The sequence below is a fragment of the Athene cunicularia genome (assembly GCF_003259725.1).
Source record: "Athene cunicularia isolate RWA chromosome 2 unlocalized genomic scaffold, athCun1 chr2_part1, whole genome shotgun sequence".
NCBI lineage: Eukaryota > Metazoa > Chordata > Aves > Strigiformes > Strigidae > Athene > Athene cunicularia.
The window spans coordinates 13,880,145-13,902,603 of record NW_020799095.1 but is presented as its reverse complement, the minus strand read 5'-3'; the positions used below and the strand labels follow the sequence as shown (position 1 = coordinate 13,902,603).

Here is a 22,459-nt window from a genome sequence, read left to right as displayed (position 1 = left end):
GGAGGAAAGGGTTGCATTTATTATTTTGTTCACTTTTACTTTCATTAAAATGCAATTTGGCTCAAAGACTATCAACCTAAATCTCAAATTTTGCAGACTTAAAAATAAAAATGGTGCTAGTGGTGACGTACGGCATGTGCATGTGTTTGAATGCCAGGACTCCATCAGGAGCTGCGTTCCTGGCAATGGAGGTTCACTGGTCCTCAAACACCAGCAAAGTAGTGTCCTCCTCAAGACCAGTCTTTCAGGAGTGCATCCTATCTCTGGGATCCAAGCTGAAATTGCTTAACATGAAGGAACTGTAATTTATCTGTAGTCAGAGAGAGGCCAGGATTATATTTATATTTAATTAAAAATGAAGGGTTTTTTGTCAATTGAGTACCCAGAACCATGACTCATGCAAGATTTGTGGATACTTCTTAAAACATTGCCTTGTTAAAATTATATTCTGCTCTTGACGTTACATGTACTCTGTTTTCACACAGGGTGATGATGGGCCCCAAGAGTTAGCAGAAATTTTCTTAGGGGAATATGAACGGTAAGAAGGATTTCTTCCTCAGTTCTGCTGAAATGGAGATTATTTGTCCTGAGCAGGAAGTGTTTATAACTGCAGGATGGCCAACCAGCTTTAATCAGAATATTTTGGAAAAGAAAATCTGTGACTTGGTCACCTGTCTTCATCCTCCCCCCAAGTTGTACTAAGGAGGAGGGAGTCCTCTTCCCCTCACACACCAAACTGCCCCGATGAGAGGAAGAAGCCGTCCCTAACACCTCCCTGGGGAAATCCATCTACCCTGAACACAGATCCGCAGTCAACTTCCTCTGAAGTACCTCCACATCCTCTCATTCCCACAGAAAGTGTAATAGACTCATCCTTCGAACTTCACTTAGGAATACCCAGAAAGAACCTCTGTGGGGTAATCTGCAAGACGAAGGTGTTGAAAAAGGGAAAAAAAATAATAAAAGAAGTAGACCAAAAAAAGGACTTTTTTTTCTTCCTTCTAGGTTGGAGAGGTTGAACCATGTCTCCAAGCAGTACCTACCTGATGGAGATGCTAACCTCTATAAACTCCACTGCCCCAGTAAAGAGCCTGCCAGACAGGCATCTGCCCCAGGAGGTGGCAAGATGAACAACATCCAAGGGAAAAATCCTTGTGTACGCCGTTTCCTCGCGCTTAGTCTGCCAGTGTGGAAGATAGTAGCAGACTTTTACAACTTGACCAGCTTAGAGGGCTATACACGTATCCCAAAAGCTCATGCATTAGAGGCTAATGATTTCAATTAAAAAAAAAGAAAAAGTAATATTTTGCTTTTTTAAGTCAGAGAGAAAGAGAGAAGTAAGGGGGACAAAGAGCTTCTTAAAGGATTTCAAAAAAGAATTGGAAACAATCCAGATACATTAGCTCAAGTAGCAACTAGTAAGAATGCTGTAAAAATGAGATAAATTCAACAGAGTTCCTACTAACTCAGGCACCAGGGTTTATGCTTGGTGAGTTTCTACTATCCTATCAGACCTCCAAGGTCACGCTTTCTGTTTTTGCATGCAACAGTATGCAAAATTCACACAGAACGAGCTCAGCTGCTAAATGGTTAAGTCTGCTCTACTGTCTGGCCACCAGTTGGCAACACAAAAATGCAAAATAGATCCCTTTCAGGATGTTTATTTTCACATCCTTCCGAAACTGATAACTTGCAATTGCAAAATAAACCTTCATGTGTGGCATATTAGCTCCCATTTTTCATGGTTTCATAGTTTAATTGTTTCAAATGTTACACTGGTCTAAAGATTTAATATTAAATATGTTGGCTCTTGCGTAAATTCTGTTGTCAGGATAAACGGTCTGTTTTGTCTTTCAATGGTTATCCAAGAAGCTCACAGCTAAACTGGAAAAATATGCTGTATTCCTGTACAGTGAACTTTAAATAATTGCTTATAATAAATTTAGTAGTAAGGATGCTAGTAGTTTTATTTCCTTAGTATCAAATATTCAATAAACTGTGGATATTGGGGGATATCAGAGAAGTAGTTTGCATTAATAATTTTGCAGTATCCTGACTATAATTTATTTCTGCTACAATTTGTAAAGTTATACTTGCCAGTTCAAGAACTAGAATAATTTTGTTATTATTTCCAGCATTAAGTATTGCACTTATGTTACCAACAGGATACTTCAATTTTCAGACTTAGGGCTCTGAACACTTAGTAGCAGGTAGGAAGTGTTACACATGTTTATAGGTGGGTAATTCTGGCAACATGTAAGGTCGCACAGAATCCCAACTCAGAGGTTTCTACATCCTTAGTCCATCCACTAGGTAAAGTGCGTATATTTTGCTGAATGACAGAGGACAACATAACAACTAGAAAAATAACTGTTTTGTTCTGCAGACCTCAAGTATTAGTCTATATGGTTTCCTTGTTAACCTGTTTTCCTTTTGAAAAGGATCAAAACAAAACTGTATGCTGTTTCCACTTTGAACCGTCGCAATTAGGTTAACTATACTCCTGACTCCCACTAAAAACATGAAATGTAATTATGAACAAGAGCACAATAGAGACAGATAGATCCCCCCACTCCAGCCCCTAAATTTGGACTTACAGTATGTTTTGTCAGTTAAGAAAACCCCTAAGTCTCGCTTTCTTTCTGGCTGCAAGGGATTTATACAGTTTAAAGTGTGAATTAAAACCAATACAAGGACTACCTCTGGCTTGACATCCTTCTGGAAGGTCCTGTAATTAACTCTGTTCTTTAGCTGTGAAATTGCCCAAGACCACTTGAGACAGAGTGAGACATTACCTTGGCAGAAAGAGATAAGTTAAGAAGGAGGGTTAGCCTTTGCTCTGAATTACCTGGGCTGTGGGAGCAGGTACAGATATTAAAAGAAACTCAAATGTTATTTTAAACACACGTTATCTATATTTAACTATTTCCCACTAAAACGTTACTATGTAAATAGATTCTCATCCTTTATCTTGAAGAGTATCTTTAGTGGATTTCACAGACTGAACTCAGTGATAACAAAAGTAGACCATTAGCACAGTCTGTTCTTTCTGCTAAAAATTTTTTCTCTTCTTGTGAAAAGTACTGCAGCAGGTCAAAGTGATCTTCTGTCCTCCCTTTTCCTACAATTTTGTTATTTGTTACTTTAGTGTGGTCCTTAGTATCCATTAGCTGCAGGAAAAGAAGAAAAATAATCTTGAGGAATTTATAGCGTTCAGAATGGGTATGGAATATAGTCATAGGCACAAGTTTAAGCCTGGTTAGCAAAAAACTGCACTGTGTGTTTATATACCCAACCATCACAAAATTCCTACAAACCCAAAGCCTTGCTTTGTATAGCAAATCTGGACTGTGTATACAACATGATTCCCACATATCTGCAGATCGGTTTGTTTTGTCTTTGCATAGGTATGGACCCTGAGCCACAGCAATGCAGAGTATTTCAGAAAACATACAGGTTTTTTGAGTGTTTCATTCACAGCAATGTTTCTTCTTTGTGGAAATCCTGGGCATTCCTATGGCTCACACCTGTAATTTTCATGTACTCTAAAACCAGCATCAGAGTTTCCTTGGTAGACACGAGGACTACAACACTGAATTTCTGGATCCCACTCTATCAGATAATTTTATAATTTGGGGAGAATTAAACCTATAGTCCCACTAGATTTTACAGAAATCAAAAGGAGTTACATTTGAACAAATACTAAATGAAGCCTTAACGAACGTATCCAAATCTTTCAGAGCAATGGATATAGCAAGTCTGTTACGTTATCCAGTTGTCAGCTTGACCTGGTAAAAGTGTGCCCAGTATTTTGGGATGGAGTCTTCTCTCCCTCATCCATTTAGTTTTACCTGTTCGTTTTCTGGAAGATAATTTCTAAGGCAATACGATGTAGTCATACTTCTGCTTTCATTCCCAGTCAGTTCAGTGGTCCAAATCCTTCAAAATCCCTATTTGAACCTCTAACATTAAAAACAACACCTGAGAATTATAGGAAAAAAAAAGACAGCTAAAAGCCAGCATCTTCCAGGCCCAGAAAAGCTCGTATCTCAATAAAACGAGCAGAACATCTGTAGGGACCATAATGGATAGAATTCATCTTAAAACTAGAAAATAGGTAGTAATAAACTGCTACTATCATCCATTATATTTCTTAAATTTAATTTGTGATATGCACTACAAATAACGATTCTACGAGCGTTTAAAAATGTAACAGTAAAAGCTTTCTTCTCTTTAAGCGAGGTATCACCCAGCAGGACAGTGAGAAAACGCAATGAGCAAATCTCAAAAAGAGAGAGAGTGGTTTACTTGTGGAGGCCGGCTAGGCGGTGTGCTTATTAGAGGTGCGGGGCCCATTGCAGAGGCTGCATTCAAGCTCCTTTCCCTTTCATCCTGGTAAATTCGATCTCGTTCGGCTTCTGGCAGCTGCAAGAAGTTCTGCATAGCCCGAAGGTTTACCAGTAAGGACTGTGAGGCAGTCTTGGGATCTTCTTCCTTTCGGAGGATTTCTGAGAGCAAGCCCTGTAGGGAAGGAATAAAAAAATACACTGGGGAGTTAGCCTAGGTGAGTTGCCTGTAAAACTTTGCTCTGCAACATCACTGCTTATCAGTCCTCTTTCTTCTTTCCACTGGGCTGAGAATGAGGGCATCAAATGCACTATTCACTCCACACAGGAATATATTAATGGCTTTTTAGGTAGCAGAGAAGAGAGCCTCAATTGTACCCTTAATTTTATTAAGCATCTGTTTTACATAGAACATAAACTGAATCTGCCTAATAGGTCTCCTTCCTTTTACTGGCTTAACTTGCCATGAAATCTTTCACAGCCGACAGACAATCACAAGACATTAAGAATAAGTGAAATACAGATAGAGGCATGACACTGGGGTGTTCTCAGGCTTCCCAGACAAAACACATAGCCAACCTAAAAAAATAGCTCTCCACATTTCTAGCAACTTAAACAGCTCTTTGAAAGGAAGTGGTATTTCACACCTAATCTGAGACAATAAACTTGCAACATTCCTGAAGTACTGCTGAACTGACTCAGGTCCATAGTTTTTATAAGTCAGTATTTTCTTTTGAGAGTTGCATATTGGAGTTTAACAACAAGTGAGGAAACACACTGTTGGATCCCAGTCCATCGCCTGGGTTATATATTTGAGCACCTGCTGTGCAGATCCCATTTCCTAAGTCCATTTACCATTGCTGTCCTCTGACCACTTTCAGAGTCCAGCCACGATAAAGTGAGCACTGGGGAGTGAGAGGAAACCCACATACAGGGCATCCGTAGCAGTGAGCCAGAGATGGGCAGGCTGCAGGCAATAGCATGCCGCCAGCAGCTTGTACAGATCACACCAGGTTTCCTATGTGATCATTTCATCTCAGTTCTCAGCAATGGAGCAGGTCTGGTGGCCTGGGACACCTCATTACTCTAAAAGATGAAATATTTATGAACCCCTGAGTGCAACAACTTTAACGTCAACAGGTTCTTGAAAATTCCCCCCTGCTAAATTCTCCTTTTAAGTATGTCAGGCATACAAAATGCTCTACTGTCTTGAAGTAACAAGGTGATGATAAGAAAACTAACTTTAGCAAAAGCAAATGTGAACTTCTTTTCAGAATAAATGCTGTTGCCATGCTGGGACAAGGAGAGGGTTCATACGAGAGGCTTTTATTGCTAGTGTAACAAGGGAACAAGGATGTGATTTTAAAGAAATAACACAACCCAATATTTCTTTTCCTAAAGAACTTTTGTAGGTTATTTGGGATAATGGAAGGGTGAACATAGGGAGGGAGGCAGGCAATAAAAAACATAAAATTAAGAGAGGCAATCCTGACTGAAGATATCCTTTCCTAGGGGAGTGCAACAGAAAGCTACAGCCCAAGCATCAGCCTCTGTAGGGAAGTCTGATGCTCACAGCACTATGGAAGTTGTCACCTCTCTCAGAGGCAAAAACCCCTTATGAGGGTGCTGCTACAAAGCCACTGCACTCAGGCAGCTGTGCTTAGGTAGGGTTAGAGCCCACCTAGTGCGGCTTTGAGCTCTGCATTTGCCCAGTCACCCCTCCATCTCTCAGGGGAGATGAGGACAGAGGTACTAATCACCAGGCCAGTGTGGTCCTCATGGCCCTGCCTGTGCTTGCACACGTAAGAGGGAAATGGGATGGAAAACACAAAGTGTTTTCCAAAGCACTAAACTTGAAAAATAATCTGGAGGAGGATTAAAAAAAAAAAAAAATCCATTGGGATACTTTCTTACCACTATCCCTCCTCTTTTCTGGTATCCAGGCAGAAACTACTCAGAAGGTAAATAAATGGGTTACAGACAAAAGTGGCATTTGGATAAGTCTTAAATTTTTTCATAATGATTAGTCTAAGAATAAATTTATTTATTTATTAGCAGATATGGAAATTAATTTCTCATCTACCATTTTTTTCTACTTCTGGGTACTCAACTGTTACCATTGCTTGTCAGTGGTAGGGTTACACAACCCATCCTCCACGGGAGGCAGAAAATTATTCTGTGCTACTGGACACAAGGCAAAGCTGTCTGCAGAGCACAGGATACATGATGGAGGTAGGTGTAAACACATGTGATTTCTGACTCTTACTGTGCTTAAAACAGCCACACCAGGATTAAAAAGAAGAAAGAAAAACTAAACTCAAGTGGACTGATCACTGGCAGGAGAGGAGACTCCTTATAACAGCCAGCCTACTGTCAGCCACAGGAAATGTCCTTGAAAAATACTTTAGCCCATCACAGAAAATATTTGCTCGTATAAGCCTTTGCCACATAGTGTGCAGCTAAAAAAAGCAGAAAAGTCTGTTTTTCTTGTATAACTTTCCCCCCCTCACTGAAATATGTAAACAAAGAAAATTGGGGTTTGTATTTTTCCTGCGTTCGTCAGTATAACCATTGCTGCAGGACACCTCTTGGTGATTAGAAATGCCATTAAGTATTCATTCCCCTCTCCTTCCCCCATCACTGCCATGACTCTTTGCATGAGCTGAGAGCAGAGCAGAGGACACAGATGCAGAGAGAGGAGGGGAGATGAGAGATCGGGGAGAAGGCAAGGAGGAGGTGTTTGCTTCTTAGGAGCTTTGAACCTAAAGGTCAGAATATGTGAGGAAATAAACATGAAAAATAAAAGTGTAATACCATGTGCAGGCAAGGCGTTACAATACAATTTGCCTGCTTTGAATATTACTTCATTGCCACTGCTTCAATTTTCTTAGCACAAAACTTCATCTAAAGATTGTTAGACAAGATGTAAAATGGGAAAATCCTAGAAAGAAAACACCAGCTCTCACATCCTGCCCCAAGCTGATGGGCAGAGATTTACTGTTCATTTTACCAGGCCTGAACTGTTTTGCCGAGATACAAGTCCTGGTGTAATCTCCTGATATTGTACCTCAGGTTGCATGAAAATTAAAATGCTGTTTTGCACAGAGATTACAAACGCAGGCTCAGAGTCTTCCTCACTGTTCCTCCCTTGTATTATTTTCACACTGGAAATGTATTTTCTTAAAATATTATTAGGTCCCATTGAAAAAAGAAAGTTTACATGTCATCAAAGTATAATTATTAATTGCACAAAAAATGTTCAATAAATATTATCAGGGCTTTCAAAAGCTAATTATGAATTATTTAAAAATGGATCTAAATGAAAGTGTCTGCCAATATGAACAAAAACACTGCCTGTCTGGCCCCCAGTTTGTCTCCTCTTTGAACATAATCACTGATTCAAACAGATTTTATCAGCCTGACAGAACTTCAAAGCTCCCAGAAGAAAAATGCAATTTGCCCAAACCTCCCCAAAACAAGCAGAACATCCCTGAGTGCTATCCCTTTCCATTGAAGGGTGCTCTCATCCCATGTCCAGGTGGAAGATTATTTGCAAGCTCCACCCACAAGCCTGGATCCCTGCCAAGTAAGTTACAAGCAGACACATTTATCTATGTCGCTTAGTAGCAAGAGGAGAGCTGTCATGATAGTGTAATAGCACCTTTTTACCTTTTATTCAATAGTGATATGGATAGTGTGCTTTTTCTTAAATTACACTACGAAGAATTATATGAATACAGTGGCAATTTCTGTTATACTTAAGCAGGCAAATTTCTCTCTACCACATAATTTACAGAACTCAAATTCAATAAAACATTACATGATGGTCCATTACTGTTATCAATTTTGAATAATCCATCTTCATTTTTCATTTTACTGGAAAATAAAGTGTGCCAAAGACAAAGTGGAAGAAAGAAAAAGTGCCTCAGAAGGTGGTTTGTGTAAACTTAGATTTTGTTTTAAAATTACACAGAGCCGTTTACTGCATCCAAGTGTTCTCCCTCGAAATAGCAATTGCCCAGAATTAGCATGAGCACGGTCCTAAATACACAGAATTTTTCACGTATGAGAAAAGGCATTATACATGAACGAAAGGCAATGTATCCTGGCAGCTAATATTTTAAACAAGCATGGGGGTGAAGTAGAAAGGAGGGGGAGAGAAAAGGTATCTGACAGAAACACTGCGAAGTACTCAGAAACCTTGAGATGAAAAACTGTCACTGGTGGGAAGAAGAAAAATTACAATAGTCAGACATGGCAAAAGCAGCAAAAATCACTCCCCCTCCTTTCACGAAGATGGAGCTGAGAGGTCACCTCCGTACAGCAGCACTCAAGTTCATGTAGCAAATGTTATGGTTGAAAGCATACACAAACAGAGACAGGCAGCCCCAAGTTACAGTTCCAACCACAACCACGACTAACACAATTCCTTGCTCGCGCAGTGCATCTACGCCACTCCACCATGCACCAGGTTACACTACGTCTTCAAGTCAAATATCAGACTTGCTTGTGGGAACCCAAACTTTCCATTTCCTGACTCATGTTTACATTTACCAACTCATGACAGAAATGGTAGAGGAGTTTGTTTGTTTAGGGCTTCAAAGGTGGTTCAGCCAAACAAACACTGATGCTCCACTCCAGCTCCCTCAAGAAGAACAAAAAGTACTGGCAACAAATCCTGGCTTGCGTGGCCAGCAAGGACAGGGAAGGGATCTGACCCCTGTACTCGGCACTGGTGAGGCCGCCCCTCGATTCCTGTGTTCAGTTTTGGGCCCCTCACTACAAAAAGGACATGGAATGACTCGAGCGTGTCCAGAGAAGGGCAACGGAGCTGGTCAAGGGTCTGGAGCACAGGTCATACGGGGAGCGGCTGAGGGAACTGGGGGTGTTTAGTCTGGAGAAGAGGAGGCTGAGGGGAGACCTCATCGCCCTCTACAGCTCCCTGAAAGGAGGGTGCAGAGAGCTGGGGATGAGTCTCTTTAACCAAGTAACAAGTGATAGGACAAGAGGTAATGGCCTCAAGTTGCACCAGGGAAAGTTTAGACTAGATAATTAGGGAAGCATTTCTTTCCAGAAGGGGTTGTTAGGGGTTGGAATGGGCTGCCCAGGGAGGTGGTGGAGTCCCCATCCCTGGGGGTGTTTAAGAGTAGGCTCGACATAGCGATGAGGGATATCGTGCAGGTGGGAACCATCAGTGTTAGGTTAATGGTTGGACTAGATGGTCTTCAAGGTCTTTTCCAACCTAGACAATTCTGTGATTCTGTGAAAGTAGAGAACCTCACAGTTTAAGTGCAAATTTGCAGGAGTAGGCTGAGCCTCTCTGCTGATGGGAAGCCGTGGCAGAGGCTGGCACAGGGCACCATACTTTGTGGGGCTGCCCCGATGTATTGGTGGCATCACCCCATGGGCTGCTCGGTGCCACCCAGGCCAGTGAGCTGATGACAAATGCCATTTTCTGGCCAGCAAAGTGCAGGAAAATATTGAACTCGCCCTTTCAAGAGAGCGGAGGTGTCTGAACAGTGCACTGTCATCAGCTGGAAAAAATACTATGTTTATTAATTCGCTCAAATGGTAACTGAAACATAAGTAGCTCAATTTACCAAAATTACCCTAGCAAACAGAGAGACCAGTAGAAACATTGGTAGCCATGCTTGAGGTGAAACTCAGATTTGCTAGCACAAATCCTGACTCAACAAACTTTTCCACAAAGAAATGCTAAACAAGATTCAGTCTGTTTCTTTGCAGCCAGTGAGCTGGAAATGCAACTGCTGAAGGACAAATAAAACTTCAGACACCACTGCACTCTGAAGCCTTACTAGAAGGACCAGTGTGAAATTTCTCATGGGAAGAGGTGCTCCACCCCCCGAAACTGTTTCTTCTCCCTACAGCAACTGGTGCCTGTACAGATGTTAATTTTAATTCAAGTTATAACTCCCTAGACTCCTCTTTGATTAAACTTTGCAAGGTACATTCCTGGGAACTACACATTTTTGAAACTACCATTTTGAATTTAAGGGGAGGGGAGGATTTAAGAAGATATTAAGGATACCCTTTCAATTTTCTGAGGTGTGACTGAGGCTTTTTTTCTGTCTTACAAATAGATGATAATTAAGAAAAAGACACTCACCCTATTTTTCAGAATTAATTTTACCAAATTCTTTCCTTTGAGCTGGGAAGAGGTAGAAATACTTCTAGTCAACTTTTTTTATTCCCAAATCAAAAGTTCTTGAAAATTAGGGCCAAGTGTTGAATTACCAAACTAAACTGGTAGAACCCACCCTTCCCATCCCAAATCACCACCAAATTCTGTATTCATATTGCAGAGCACAAGTCTGTAAAACAAGAGGTGCCAACATCTTTAGTCAACTCCACCAAAGTCCACTTTTATTGGCAAAGCATTAAGCTATAGTTCACTTCCTTCCTTAACTTTTATGCTGAAAGCAAATCTCCTCCCCTCATCTGAAACTGTATCTCAGCATGAGGGTTTTTTTGCACAGAACTCCTAACCGATTTCACTGAGATCTTCTGCCTTTAAAAACTGATGGCAACGATATGGTCCCTGGACAAGGCTCAAATATGCTTATGACAGTTTCAGAAATGTCAGTGGTAAACCTGAGTTAGCTTTTTATCTCAGAAAACAGTAGAGGAATTTAAATAAACATTTTCACTTGCTCTAGGACAAAAAAAAAAAAAAAAAAAAAAAAAAAAACAAGATATTACATCAATATTAGAAAATAACTTCTAAATTGCATCACTCATTAAAGTGACGCCCTAATTTTAGTTAAACACGAAGTATCCTTGAATAAGCTGTGATGAATTCCAAAGTACAGCAAGCAGAGCGAATTTAAATGTTTTCAAATAATAATCATGGATATCTCCACCTATGTTTATACCCAGACATTAGCTGTTACTTGGGGTAATATGAACAATTTTCAGTTCTGCGAAGGTGAAATGTACCAAACAACTAACTCCTCTGGATTTCAGTGGGGCTTCCCTTCATATGAAAAGTATGCTGAGATATTCCTTGGCAATGCTGAGGCTAATATCATCTAGGCTCCTAGTATTTTTCCTTTCTCTTCCCTATGTATGCCACAATACATAACAAATACTGCCAAACCTTACGCAGCTAACTGCAAATACTAATTTGATTAGCTAACAGAGCTTGGAGGATACATGGATACTACTCTATGTTCTTTAAAATAGAATTGTTTGAAAATTGCCAAAATATATTACATATGTTCATTACGTTCAATTCATATCATTTGTTTTCAACGTTCATTTTGGGGTTTCCTCCCAGTTTTAGGTCACTGAACACATTTCAACAAGCTGGTTAACCACAATGTCTGTGGAAGAATTGAACTTTAAACAAATATTGAATAACATTTGTAGTAAGAAAAATATACAGTAATCAGGAATCAGTATTTGCACTAGAAATCTGGTTCTACAGTTGCATTCATCACATTATTTCAGGTAACAAATACCACTTTGGCACAAATGATAGACCAAAAGCTGTATGCAAAAACTGAACAAATTACACTGGAGGGGGAAGAAAGTTGAGAGAAAACAAGCCATTTCTAGGTAAGTCTGAGAAAGAAGTAAATATATAATAAACTATTTATTTTCTGAATTATTTGCTTGGCTTTTTATCCAGATAAAATGGCAGCCTCAAGCCACTGTAACTTGAAGCTACTATTACTATTTCAACACTTCATAGTATCAATAATGAAAATATTAAACACTGTATTAAACACAACTCTATGTCAGTTACTTGTAAATATAACAACTGACACTGCCTGGACCTAACTTACATAGGTAATCCTTGCATGAATTCACGCATCCCATGAAATTCTGTACGCAATACCCAGATCTTGAAAACCTCCACTGCTGTTAAGAGGAAAGAGACACAGACACACAGAGCTCTACAGAGAATTTACACCATGACTGTACTTTCTTTTAGCTAAAGGAGGATGTAAAAATTTTTAAGACAATAATAATTCAGATCAATTACAAATGAAATGCTGACTCAAACCTGGTACCAATGTATTTGAAACAGAATTTTTATTCTCTAAGATACGCAGGGAGAAACATCAACATTTCAAGAAGAGCCGAAATTATGGGGTTTTTTACTATATTCTACAATGGACAAATACTTGTTCCTTAAGTTGGAACGTGGAATCCAAAGCAAATTTACCTGTGTGTTTTTTAAATATTTCCCTAGTAAAAAAATTTCCTATTTTATTTTCTGTTAAAACAGACTTCTACAATTTTGAGATCTTATTATTTGCATTAGATATAGTGACATTTCTTCCATAATTTCTGCTTGATTAAATTCCATGCAACATGGCATTAAGTTAAATTCATAGAGCAGAATAAATTATAACAGGGTTAGCTTCTAAAACAGGTGTAAAAAATAACACATTTTAGTGTTACTTATCAGCTTTGCTAGGGCTAGCTTCTCCTGCATTGAAGAGCTGAAGTATATGTTCTGATGTGGACATTGGCAATCTCAGCAACTACTGTTTTTGCAACAAACTACAAAAATATATGAAAAGAGTAGATGATCTAAAAATAAAGCTTTTATTTTTTTAATCTTTTCAGAAGCCTGAAAAGATGTTATTAAGACTTTTGCTAGAAAATAATAAAAATAAATGCAAACAAGAATAAAAGACCATCTCCAGTATACCTGTGAAAGAAGACAAGCTGTTCAGTGTACGCATGTGGTCAGTATGGGTATACCTTTACAACATAAAAGGCAATTTGTTGGGTGACTCTGTGAATGGTTCTGCATAGAGCTGTTCATTTCCTTTCCAGGGAAGATTCAGCTATGCATAAACCATCACAACGGGAGAGGAACCAAGGTGTCTGTAAGAATAGTGGATATTTCCACAAACCCATCACTGAAGATTTCTGTACTGTATCCACACCGGTCCTGCAAGGAAGTGTAGTTCCCTCACAGGAGCTAAGTGACAAGGCAGAAATGAGGAGAGAGACTTAAAAGGCTATTACTAAATAATAGAGAGAGAAAGAAGAGACTCTTACGATTTAAAAAAAAAAAAAAAATAGAAAAAAGACGACTGACCTGAGTTCGGTTAAAAGCCACACGTGCAAATACTGCCTGTGAGATTCCTGCTCGTTTCAGTTCATCACGGACCCACTGATAGATTTCGGAAGACACCTCTGTGTTTGTTGAGACCTGCTGCTCCAACGGCTTGTTCATGGATCTACTGACAGGAGGAGGGTGGTTCAAGTACTGTTGGTTTAAGGACTGCTGGGCTAGAAGTCTGTTCACTGCATACTGCTGGTTCAGCAACTGGGCCATTACCAGCTGCTGATTTACCAGCTGAGGGCTAATGGGAGTAGATACAAGTCCAGGGTGCAGGTTTGGAAGAGGGGTCCGAACTGACGGTTGACTACCATGAGAAAGCTGAACAGGGGATGGAGGCTGTTCGGCTGTGTTCCCTGGGACCGGCTGTTGACCGAAGTTGACATGGTTGGCACCTTGCTGGGATAGTTCAGAAAGGCTATCCATCTCAACTATGGTGGAAAAGAAACATTGAAAAAGCCAACATAAGACTGAAAATCACAAACTTCATGCTCCTTGCAAGACACACTAATAAAAAATAAACAAATACAAAATGGTGAATTCAGGTTTAAGCTTACTGTACTCTCCAGCTTAGCTCACCAGTTGTGGCTACTTGCCTTCAAAATTTACCTACAAATAATGCTGTAGTGTGTATTAAAAAAAAAACAAAACAACAAACAAACTATCCAGCAAACTGCCCATCATCGTCACTGGGCCCTTGGAGGAACCAGCAGAACATCAGAGGCAAAACCACATGCTGGAAACCATGTATGGCAAAGGAGTAACTTCCTGAGAGTTTTGCAAAGGCGAGTGTGTGGCTGCAGAGCGCATCCCTGCAGTGTTGGATGCAGGGGACATCAGACAAGGCAGTAAGCAACTATAGAGGGGGCAAAGACAACTGATGGGAAACCACTCTATACGCTGTAGAAGATGCAGGTGAAACGCCAAGTGCATCTGCGCCAAGGGTAAGGGGGGCTGTTACGGGAATGAACACCCCAACAAGAGAGAGAGAAGCCCCAGCTGACTGGTTTTGTTCCTCCCATGGTGTCCCCACCACGACATCTGCAGTTCCCAGACACTGGAAATCTGTAACAAGCAGGGTGGGGTGTGGACCTCCTCATGCTCTGCTAATTTCTAGATGCTGCATCAATTGTATGGGACTGCTAGGAACTAGTATAATTTATGTAAATTACACAGATGGGCTGCTTTATCTTGCAACCATGTATGCATGGTTTTTTCAGTGACTTGCAACATGGTTGAATTTTTTTCTTGTATTAACTCATCTGCCTTGACACACCCTCCTTTTTAATTAACAACACAGTTTTTTAAACTACAAGAGTTCTTCCAGCTCCCCTCTTGTGCATGATAAGACAATATAAAATAACTCTAGGCTGATGTAAAGGAATCTCCTTTTTATCAATGTATGTCACTTTTTCATTTTAAACAATCTTAGTTCTAGAGCTTTAGCAATGCTGGTCTGGAAATAGCCTCAAGAAAATATGCTTCATTTAAAAACCATAACTCCAGTATCTTCACAAAAGCGTTGTAACAATTTTCTTCTTATACTAGTAAAGCATGTTGTTTTAAAAAAGGCAGTGTCTGAGCTTTTCACAGTAATTATGATCTTCACTAACAGTCATTCAGTACAAGACCACCCCTTCCAGCACAGGGATGAGAGTTGGAAGAAGAAATCGGCACCTGGATTCCAACCCACAGCCCTGCCATCCTCCTCTGTCCTATCATAGGCAGAAATTTAAAAAATAAAAAGCAAGCCAGCTGTTCTGCAGAGAGGTCTGGTGTCCACAGCCTGGATCAGTCCCCCAGCAGAGCACCCACTGCTCCTCATCTGTGCGGCTTTGGGGGCAGTGCTGACTCTCCCCCCAGCATTATGTTACACAGGAATACACACACACACACGCATATGCACTGGCTTCATTGTCCCTGAATGTGAATAGACAGTGAACCTATCTTGGCAGGTCATGCAAGGGAAATTTTGCAGGAGCGCTGCCACAATGGAGATGGGAGAGGCTGCTCTAGAAAGGTCACCCTCCCATATGGACCATATGAAACGAAGAGAAGTCTTACCACCGACTTTGGTGGTCTCAGAAGATGGGTTCGGTGTTGCATTGAAGGTGAAAAAATAGATAAAGGAAACAAGCTGTCTTTTTTCACTAGCGGAAAGTAGAGATCAACCCAAGTGGGCCATTCACTTGGAATAGTAATTCAAGCAATTATCACAGAAGTGATGCATTGTCTTCATTACAGCCTTAAGCTATAAAAGGCAAGGAACCCGTTTTGGTAGATGAATGATTTTGCTTCAAATACCGAAAACTAAGTCAAGCTCAAAATTCAATCCAAATTGAGGTCCAGCTTCTTCATTGTGTTGAAAATTATGTTGAAATTTTTTGACATAAAGTGTTCAAAATTACATTAACAGGTTTAAGATATAGTTTTAAAAAGGGACAATACAGAAAGATAAAAGGTATTACAGAATTAATATGTCCCACTGATGGATATTCTTCTCCAATAATTTACTTGTGCTTACTACAACAAACAAACAATTGTCACAACTATTTCTTAAAATGAATTGAAATCTGGGTCCCAAAGTTAGAGAAAGATACAAATTTATAAAATTACAGCATTCTTATTGTAAGGCAGTAATAGTTATAGAAGCCTGTTTCTTTAAATATACATTAGCCGGAGCAATAAAAAAATACATACATTAAAAAAATCAGTCCTTCACAGTTCCAGGAACAGGTTTTTTAAACAATTATTCTGGGCGGTAGAAGATCTCTAGATTTGCAGAATGACAGCTTTACATCTCTGGCAACCCAAGTCAGTTTGGCTGTTTCAATAGCAAATATTTATTTAAATGAATTCTTTCAGTATATACGTACTTTCTACATCTACTCATCAAAAGCATCCTAAACTTATCGTGAAGGGACCTGGCTTCTTATATGACTGTGACAGACCTCAGTGTGACACATAATGGTATGTATCCACCATCACAGCAATTTTTTTTTTTTTTTTTTGCTTACCCATCATATCTTTTGCCTTCTTGAAATGTTTATACCACCTTCCAAATTCCTGACATTTTGCTGCTGAGACATTTGCATAGTAAGTGCTGTTCACAATGGAAGAAATCATACTCTGTGTGAAAAGGGGAGAAGAAAAAAAAAATCCGTAATACAGAGCAGTACAAATCAAAGCACAAATTATTTCAATTGTTAAAACCACTATATTTTTAGAGTTTGAGAACCATATTCCATTTTTAATCCTATTGTCCAAAGCCTTTTAAAAAACTCATTAATTGAGCATAAAAAGTAACCAAGGTATATTGTAAATGAGAGCAAAAAAAGCAGATGTACCTCAGGAAGAACAAAGTTATTGACCAAGAAACATCAGGCAACGGGATGGGCTCTGGACGGAAGATGGTAATCTTGAAAGTGCATTTTGATCATACTATTTCTACTTTTAAATTTGATTGACCCTTTGTGTACCCACAGAAGTTTACAGGCACGCAAATCCTACACTGAGTCCAAAAATGCAAGCAATGCCCTGTTACCCATGCCCATTCCCTTTGTGGCACTTATTACAGGGCAGACCCCAGAAAATTATAGGATGAAAGTTTACCTGAATGACCTATTAGTAGGATAAAATAAAGGGGTATATAGTAGAATAAAATATGTATGCAACAACCCAAAATGAACCCAGACTTGCTTTTCCTAAACAGGGTATTTTAAGTGATTCGCAGAACAGGCTTATGAAAAGCTCTTATTGTCATGTCTAATTCTGTAACTGAATATTAGCTGTAAAATAGACCAAAGGATGATAGAGATGATTTTTTCTCAAAGGTTCTCGAGATATCAGATAGCTACAGTGAGAAATTTACCTTCTGCTCGGTTTTGACCAATTTTAAAATAGTTGAATTTACAATGCATAAAACTTTCAGTTCCAGTACATTCTTTTACAAAATCAATTAAGACTGCGCCTTGCAAAATGAGATAATGCTCCAACTTGAAAATTATGCTCAGTATATGATGTATGAACAACAAAATTAGCAAATGTAATGTCAATACACTGAACTTTGCCACCCTTTAGATTTGTATGTGGAAAGTAGTTACTTTTAGTTTAACTACAGGAATTGTCCAGCATATTGAGAAAACAATTGACAGTCAAGAAGACAAAGCCCTGATTATTTTGTTTCTTTGCTATTCAGCATGTAGCATTTAGCTATATTTGTGCTTTCGTAAAATCGATGTACAGCATCAACCCTTTGTTACACAAACTGCAATAACCACTGGAAAAAAAAGGAGTTTGAAGTAGAAATGCAATAAATATTACTATAAATCGTCTTTTATAAGGCTAGTTCAGCTTCTGGGTAAAAGTACCTTCATTACTGATCTTAGTGAAGTTCATTATAAGCATTTTCTAACATATTACTCAGTAACAAGCTATTTGTGGAGGCTCAGAACTGCTTGAGTGAGGCAGTATTATTTTTGCCAAATGTGGATACCCTCTACTCACCAGGCAGCTATTTTAATGTTTATCTGAATCACCAAAATTCTTACCATTCCTTGTTATTAATGTGGCATTTCTGAAATTAGCTAGAAGTCTTTTTGTCAGTGGTAAAAAAGGAGAATGAAATCTTAATAGACTACCGCAACTCTACTCTGAATGACCTGAACCAAGCTCAAGCTGAACCCAATTTCAATTTCCAATATTGTAGCAGTACCATTAATGTCTAATACTTACAAGATTATTGTTTAAGCTTTTTTACAGACTAAACCATTTTAAACATGGGCACATGATACATAATGCATGATTTAAAAAGTCCTTTGGACTTGAACTGTTAAATTATAAGAACACACAGTTACTGTACATGCAAAACCTGCAGATCTGTATGTGCAAAATGGGGAAATGCACATGTAATGGGTCACCATCCCATATTAGCTTGTGCGTATATTGTGGGTGTTATTTAAGCTTCAAGGTGGTTTTCTCTTATTTCACTTTGCCCCTTTCAGATATCTTCTCCTGCCCGAAAAACTTTAGTAAGTATAAAAACATGTATATTAATAATAATTTTAGTAAACTACTTATTATTGATGAAGGTGTTTGTCTGTGATTTCCTAGACCTCACTCCCATGTCATTTTACAAAGATAGTCAATGACATGGCAGTTTGTGATATCCCCTGCTTCTTCAGGAATAAATTTAATGCAGTTACTTTATTTTATAACCAAGTAGGGGACTGGTCTGTTTAAATAACACTGCTAGGAATTTTAGCTTCTTTGACACAACATGAATTCCAGTCTGTGGTAGCTTATATTGGGATTTTACTCCAGCTCTTCAAAGTAAATAAAAAAACCCCACAGATATTATCAACACATTTTAAAATGAAAATTATCCTGCTTTTTCTTCAAGAACACTTCATGCAAACATTGAAGTGATATTACTTGCACTAAGAATCCTCATCAGGAGGAATCAATGATTTATTTACTAATTCACTGAAGGCAAAATTTTACAAGCCAGATAAAATATTACTACCTTGTTAACTCAGAAAATAACTCGACAACATTGAATTTCATTGTTTCTATGCTTTATTTATTGTCATCAAACCTGCAGTCACATCAGTGCAGACAGATGCACTTTGCTATAGAAATTTCTATATAATTCCTATTGCTGTAGAATTACTATATGTTTTAATGGCAATCTACATATATGAATGCCCACTATGCTTAGGGCCTAAAAGTGAAGATTAACCCTATGAGTTAGTGGTCTTTAGAGATCCATGATCTAGACTGGAAGCATATTGAAGTTTTTCTTATTTCCTGGGTCATTACACATGAGGAGCTTCCCATGTCTTGACTTATATTTAGCAATAATCAAAATGAAAATTATTGTATTTGAAACACATCATATTCAGGTACTACTGTACATAGGCATTCCTTATCTGTGGGGCATAGAGGCAGATGCTTTCCATGTACAAGAATGATAAATATATCACACAAATATTCAAATGCATCACATTCATCAATCATAATCTGATTTCTTTTTCACATATTGCAAAGAAAATTGACAGAACGCAAAAACTAGTCACAGATCCACAGTCTTAATGTATCTCCAGAAGTTTGTCCTTGAAAGCAAATTGTGAGACCTCAAGATCGCAAATATCCCTCTTTCCCCTCTCTGCATCACCCCCCCTCTCCCCACAACCACATCACTTGCAGTCCTGTTCTGAGAATCAGGAGATCTCATCTGAAATGGTGCCACCTTCACAGAAATCCCACTATTCTGGAATGATACCATCTGCTGCAGCCCAAGTGCTCTTTTTTTAGCCAAATAAGTTAATTATAATTAGGCATCCAACAACTGTGTGGAGGTAGGGGTAGAATTTGTTCTGAAGTTCAGCTGAGGTTCACCCAGTGTTGTTTGAACCAAATCCCATTCCCTCAGGAAGATTAAATAACTGAGATTTGAAAACCAGACACTGTCATTTCTCAAAGAAGTTGGGGAACTCCCTGGAGAAATATCTAAAAATCTCAACCAGAACTCTTTTCATATGCCCATCAAATAAAACCCGGTAAAGCGGTCGCATCAGACACCTTTTGTACTGTGCCAGAATCTAATGCAAGGTGCATCCTGTCCTGCAAGACGGGGGAAAGACCCGCGCCTTTCGTGCCGGCTGGTTGCTGCAGCCACTGCTGCAGGTGCTACAAGGGAGGCATTTCTGAGTCATTGCCTCTAACACGGCTCTCCAACCAGGTGAAGTATTGTTCGAGCATCGCTAAAAGTATACTGTTGTCCTTTTTGCAAAACAACAAAAACAATGTTAATCAGGTTAATTCAATCATCTAAACCAAAACTGTTCATGCTTTTCTGCCAAATCAACCAACCACAGCAAAATCTGTTATCAGTGATTGCTCAGCTTCCAGTCAAAAAAGCTTTTAACCCCCACAGTCCCAAAACTTCCCCTAAATAACCTTAAAATTATTTTTATATGGGCAGAATGAGGTTGTTTTCATGCCTCATGAAGGGGTAGTTGGGCTGCAGGATTTACACAGAACAAATACATGCTAACAGACTTAGGAGAGAGTAACAGACACAGCAGCTTCCTAAAACAACTCAGCTGAATTAGATATCAGGGATTCCTTTGCAACTGAAACATATTTCTCTCAAAAGGAGCATTGTAACCAAAACTTATTTAGGCCTTCCAGGTTGTTTAACCAGGAAAAAAAAATCCAAGCTTTTTTGCAACTCATTCATCGGTGTTTAAAGCTTCAAGCCTGCTCAGTGGAAGGGGCAAGGGCTGCAACAACTTATTTACACAATTATCTAAATACGATTAAACAGCTGATGGACAAATATTAAACTGGAAAATGTATAGTCATTTCAGCTTAATGTAATCCTCTTTCTGTAAACACCCAAGATGATTTTTTTTCAACCAGAACAGTCCTGACATCTCATAAGCCTAAGGGTGAATAGCAAGAGATTGTTTTTGATAGTTATAAATATTCAAAAGACATGCAGACCATCTGCTTTCATAATACAGGTAAAGCAAGACTGAAATGGTGACTGCTGTATAAAAATGGTTCTTTTAACAAAGTCTTCCTCTCCTCGAAAACTATAAAGACAGATGTCAAAAACTGTTTACACAGGGTAATCAGGAGCGTGCAAAATGTAATATTCCTTTTACACACAGTGCTTGCTAAAGAGATTTTTTTTTTTCTTTTTCTTCCCATCTGTGTGTTGCAACACATTTCTACAAGTTAAAAACATTTTTTCAAACAGAGATCTCATGAATACCCAAAAACATGCTATCTGGTTTCTGAATGCTAATTAATTTCAACTAAGGAATCTGATTTTTTTTCTGTAGGAAGGAATGCATGCTTTTGAAATGGAGTACTTCAACAATAACAGGCACTGAAAACAGAACACCCCACAAGTTTAATTTTGCACTAGTTTGACACTGGCTATTTTCACAACTGTTTTACATTCAAACCCGCATCTGCTAAATCTGGCTATAAGACAGACAGCAACTATTCTCCTGCTTTTCAAATGAGATTTTATTTATGTTTTACTATTTATCAAGTTTTTCAGTATAAAGCCTTGTAACAACATAATGGTTTTGTCAAGTGGTAAGTAGAAGATACCTCATCTTCCAAGTGGAATATGAACAGTGCTGCCCATAAACCCTACAGTCAATTTTCAGAGCTGAAACACTAATCTTGACAGTAACCTTTTAATGTATTATATTAATGGCACAGAGGCGTTAAGCACCTTTTTTATAATTCTCAATAAAATGAACATTTACTGAACAATCTGTCAAACTACTGGCTCCATTTTTTAAAGCCAAACTTTTAAGGCTCTATTCTATTTTCTCTTTCATAAATCCTTCACTTCACATCCACAGACACCATCAGGGTAGCATGTTCCAATGCTGCAACTCTAACATGCCTTTAAAAAAAAAAAAAAAAAAAAAAAAAAAAAAAAAAAAAAAAGCTACAAGCCTTTGTCCCTAGACCTAGTTTGAATAGTGATAAAGTTGCAGAACAAGACAGAACTTAAAGATTTCGGTGGGGAGGACAGAGGAACTTTGTTTCCCCGATCCTAGCCAGTATCAGTGGCTTTTGTTCATGTGGAAATCACAAGCATCAGTTTTAATACAAGCCAAACTCTTAGGAGCGCTTATTTCTCAGGAGGCTCTACGTTAACATTTTTCAAATGAGAAGGGAACACACAAGCCCCAACTGGATAACACAAGATTATCCCCAAATCAAAAGATTTAGCCTGCCTGAGCCTATGCTAGCCCACATACTGCAAAAAACCCAACCAGGGCAAAATGTTGTTCCTCATGTTCTGGTATGGCAGAGAATTATCATCTGCCACTCTGAATAAAAGCAGACCAAATATAACCAGCCACTAGCTGGTTTTTGGACAAGGAATCATGAAATGGACAGTTTAATTGTGTATGAAGAATTATGTTAAATTCCTTGGTCCATTACCTTGAACTATAGCAAGTAATGCAATGGA

General features: G+C 38.8%; 1 protein-coding gene across 5 annotated transcripts in view; it reads right to left on the bottom strand.

Annotated features, from left to right (window-relative positions):
• The window catches only part of SATB1 (SATB homeobox 1), a 75,505-nt gene that overhangs the window by 31,474 nt on the left and 21,572 nt on the right, over positions 1 to 22,459 (bottom strand). For all 5 annotated transcript variants that reach the window (XM_026843101.1, XM_026843104.1, XM_026843105.1 and 2 more), the window contains exons 6-8: positions 16,467 to 16,578; positions 13,426 to 13,880; positions 4,309 to 4,521 (exon numbers count right to left, since the gene is read on the bottom strand). In XM_026843101.1, coding sequence (XP_026698902.1) covers positions 4,309 to 4,521; positions 13,426 to 13,880; positions 16,467 to 16,578 — 780 coding nt within the window. The remainder of the gene's footprint in view (positions 1 to 4,308; positions 4,522 to 13,425; positions 13,881 to 16,466; positions 16,579 to 22,459) is intronic.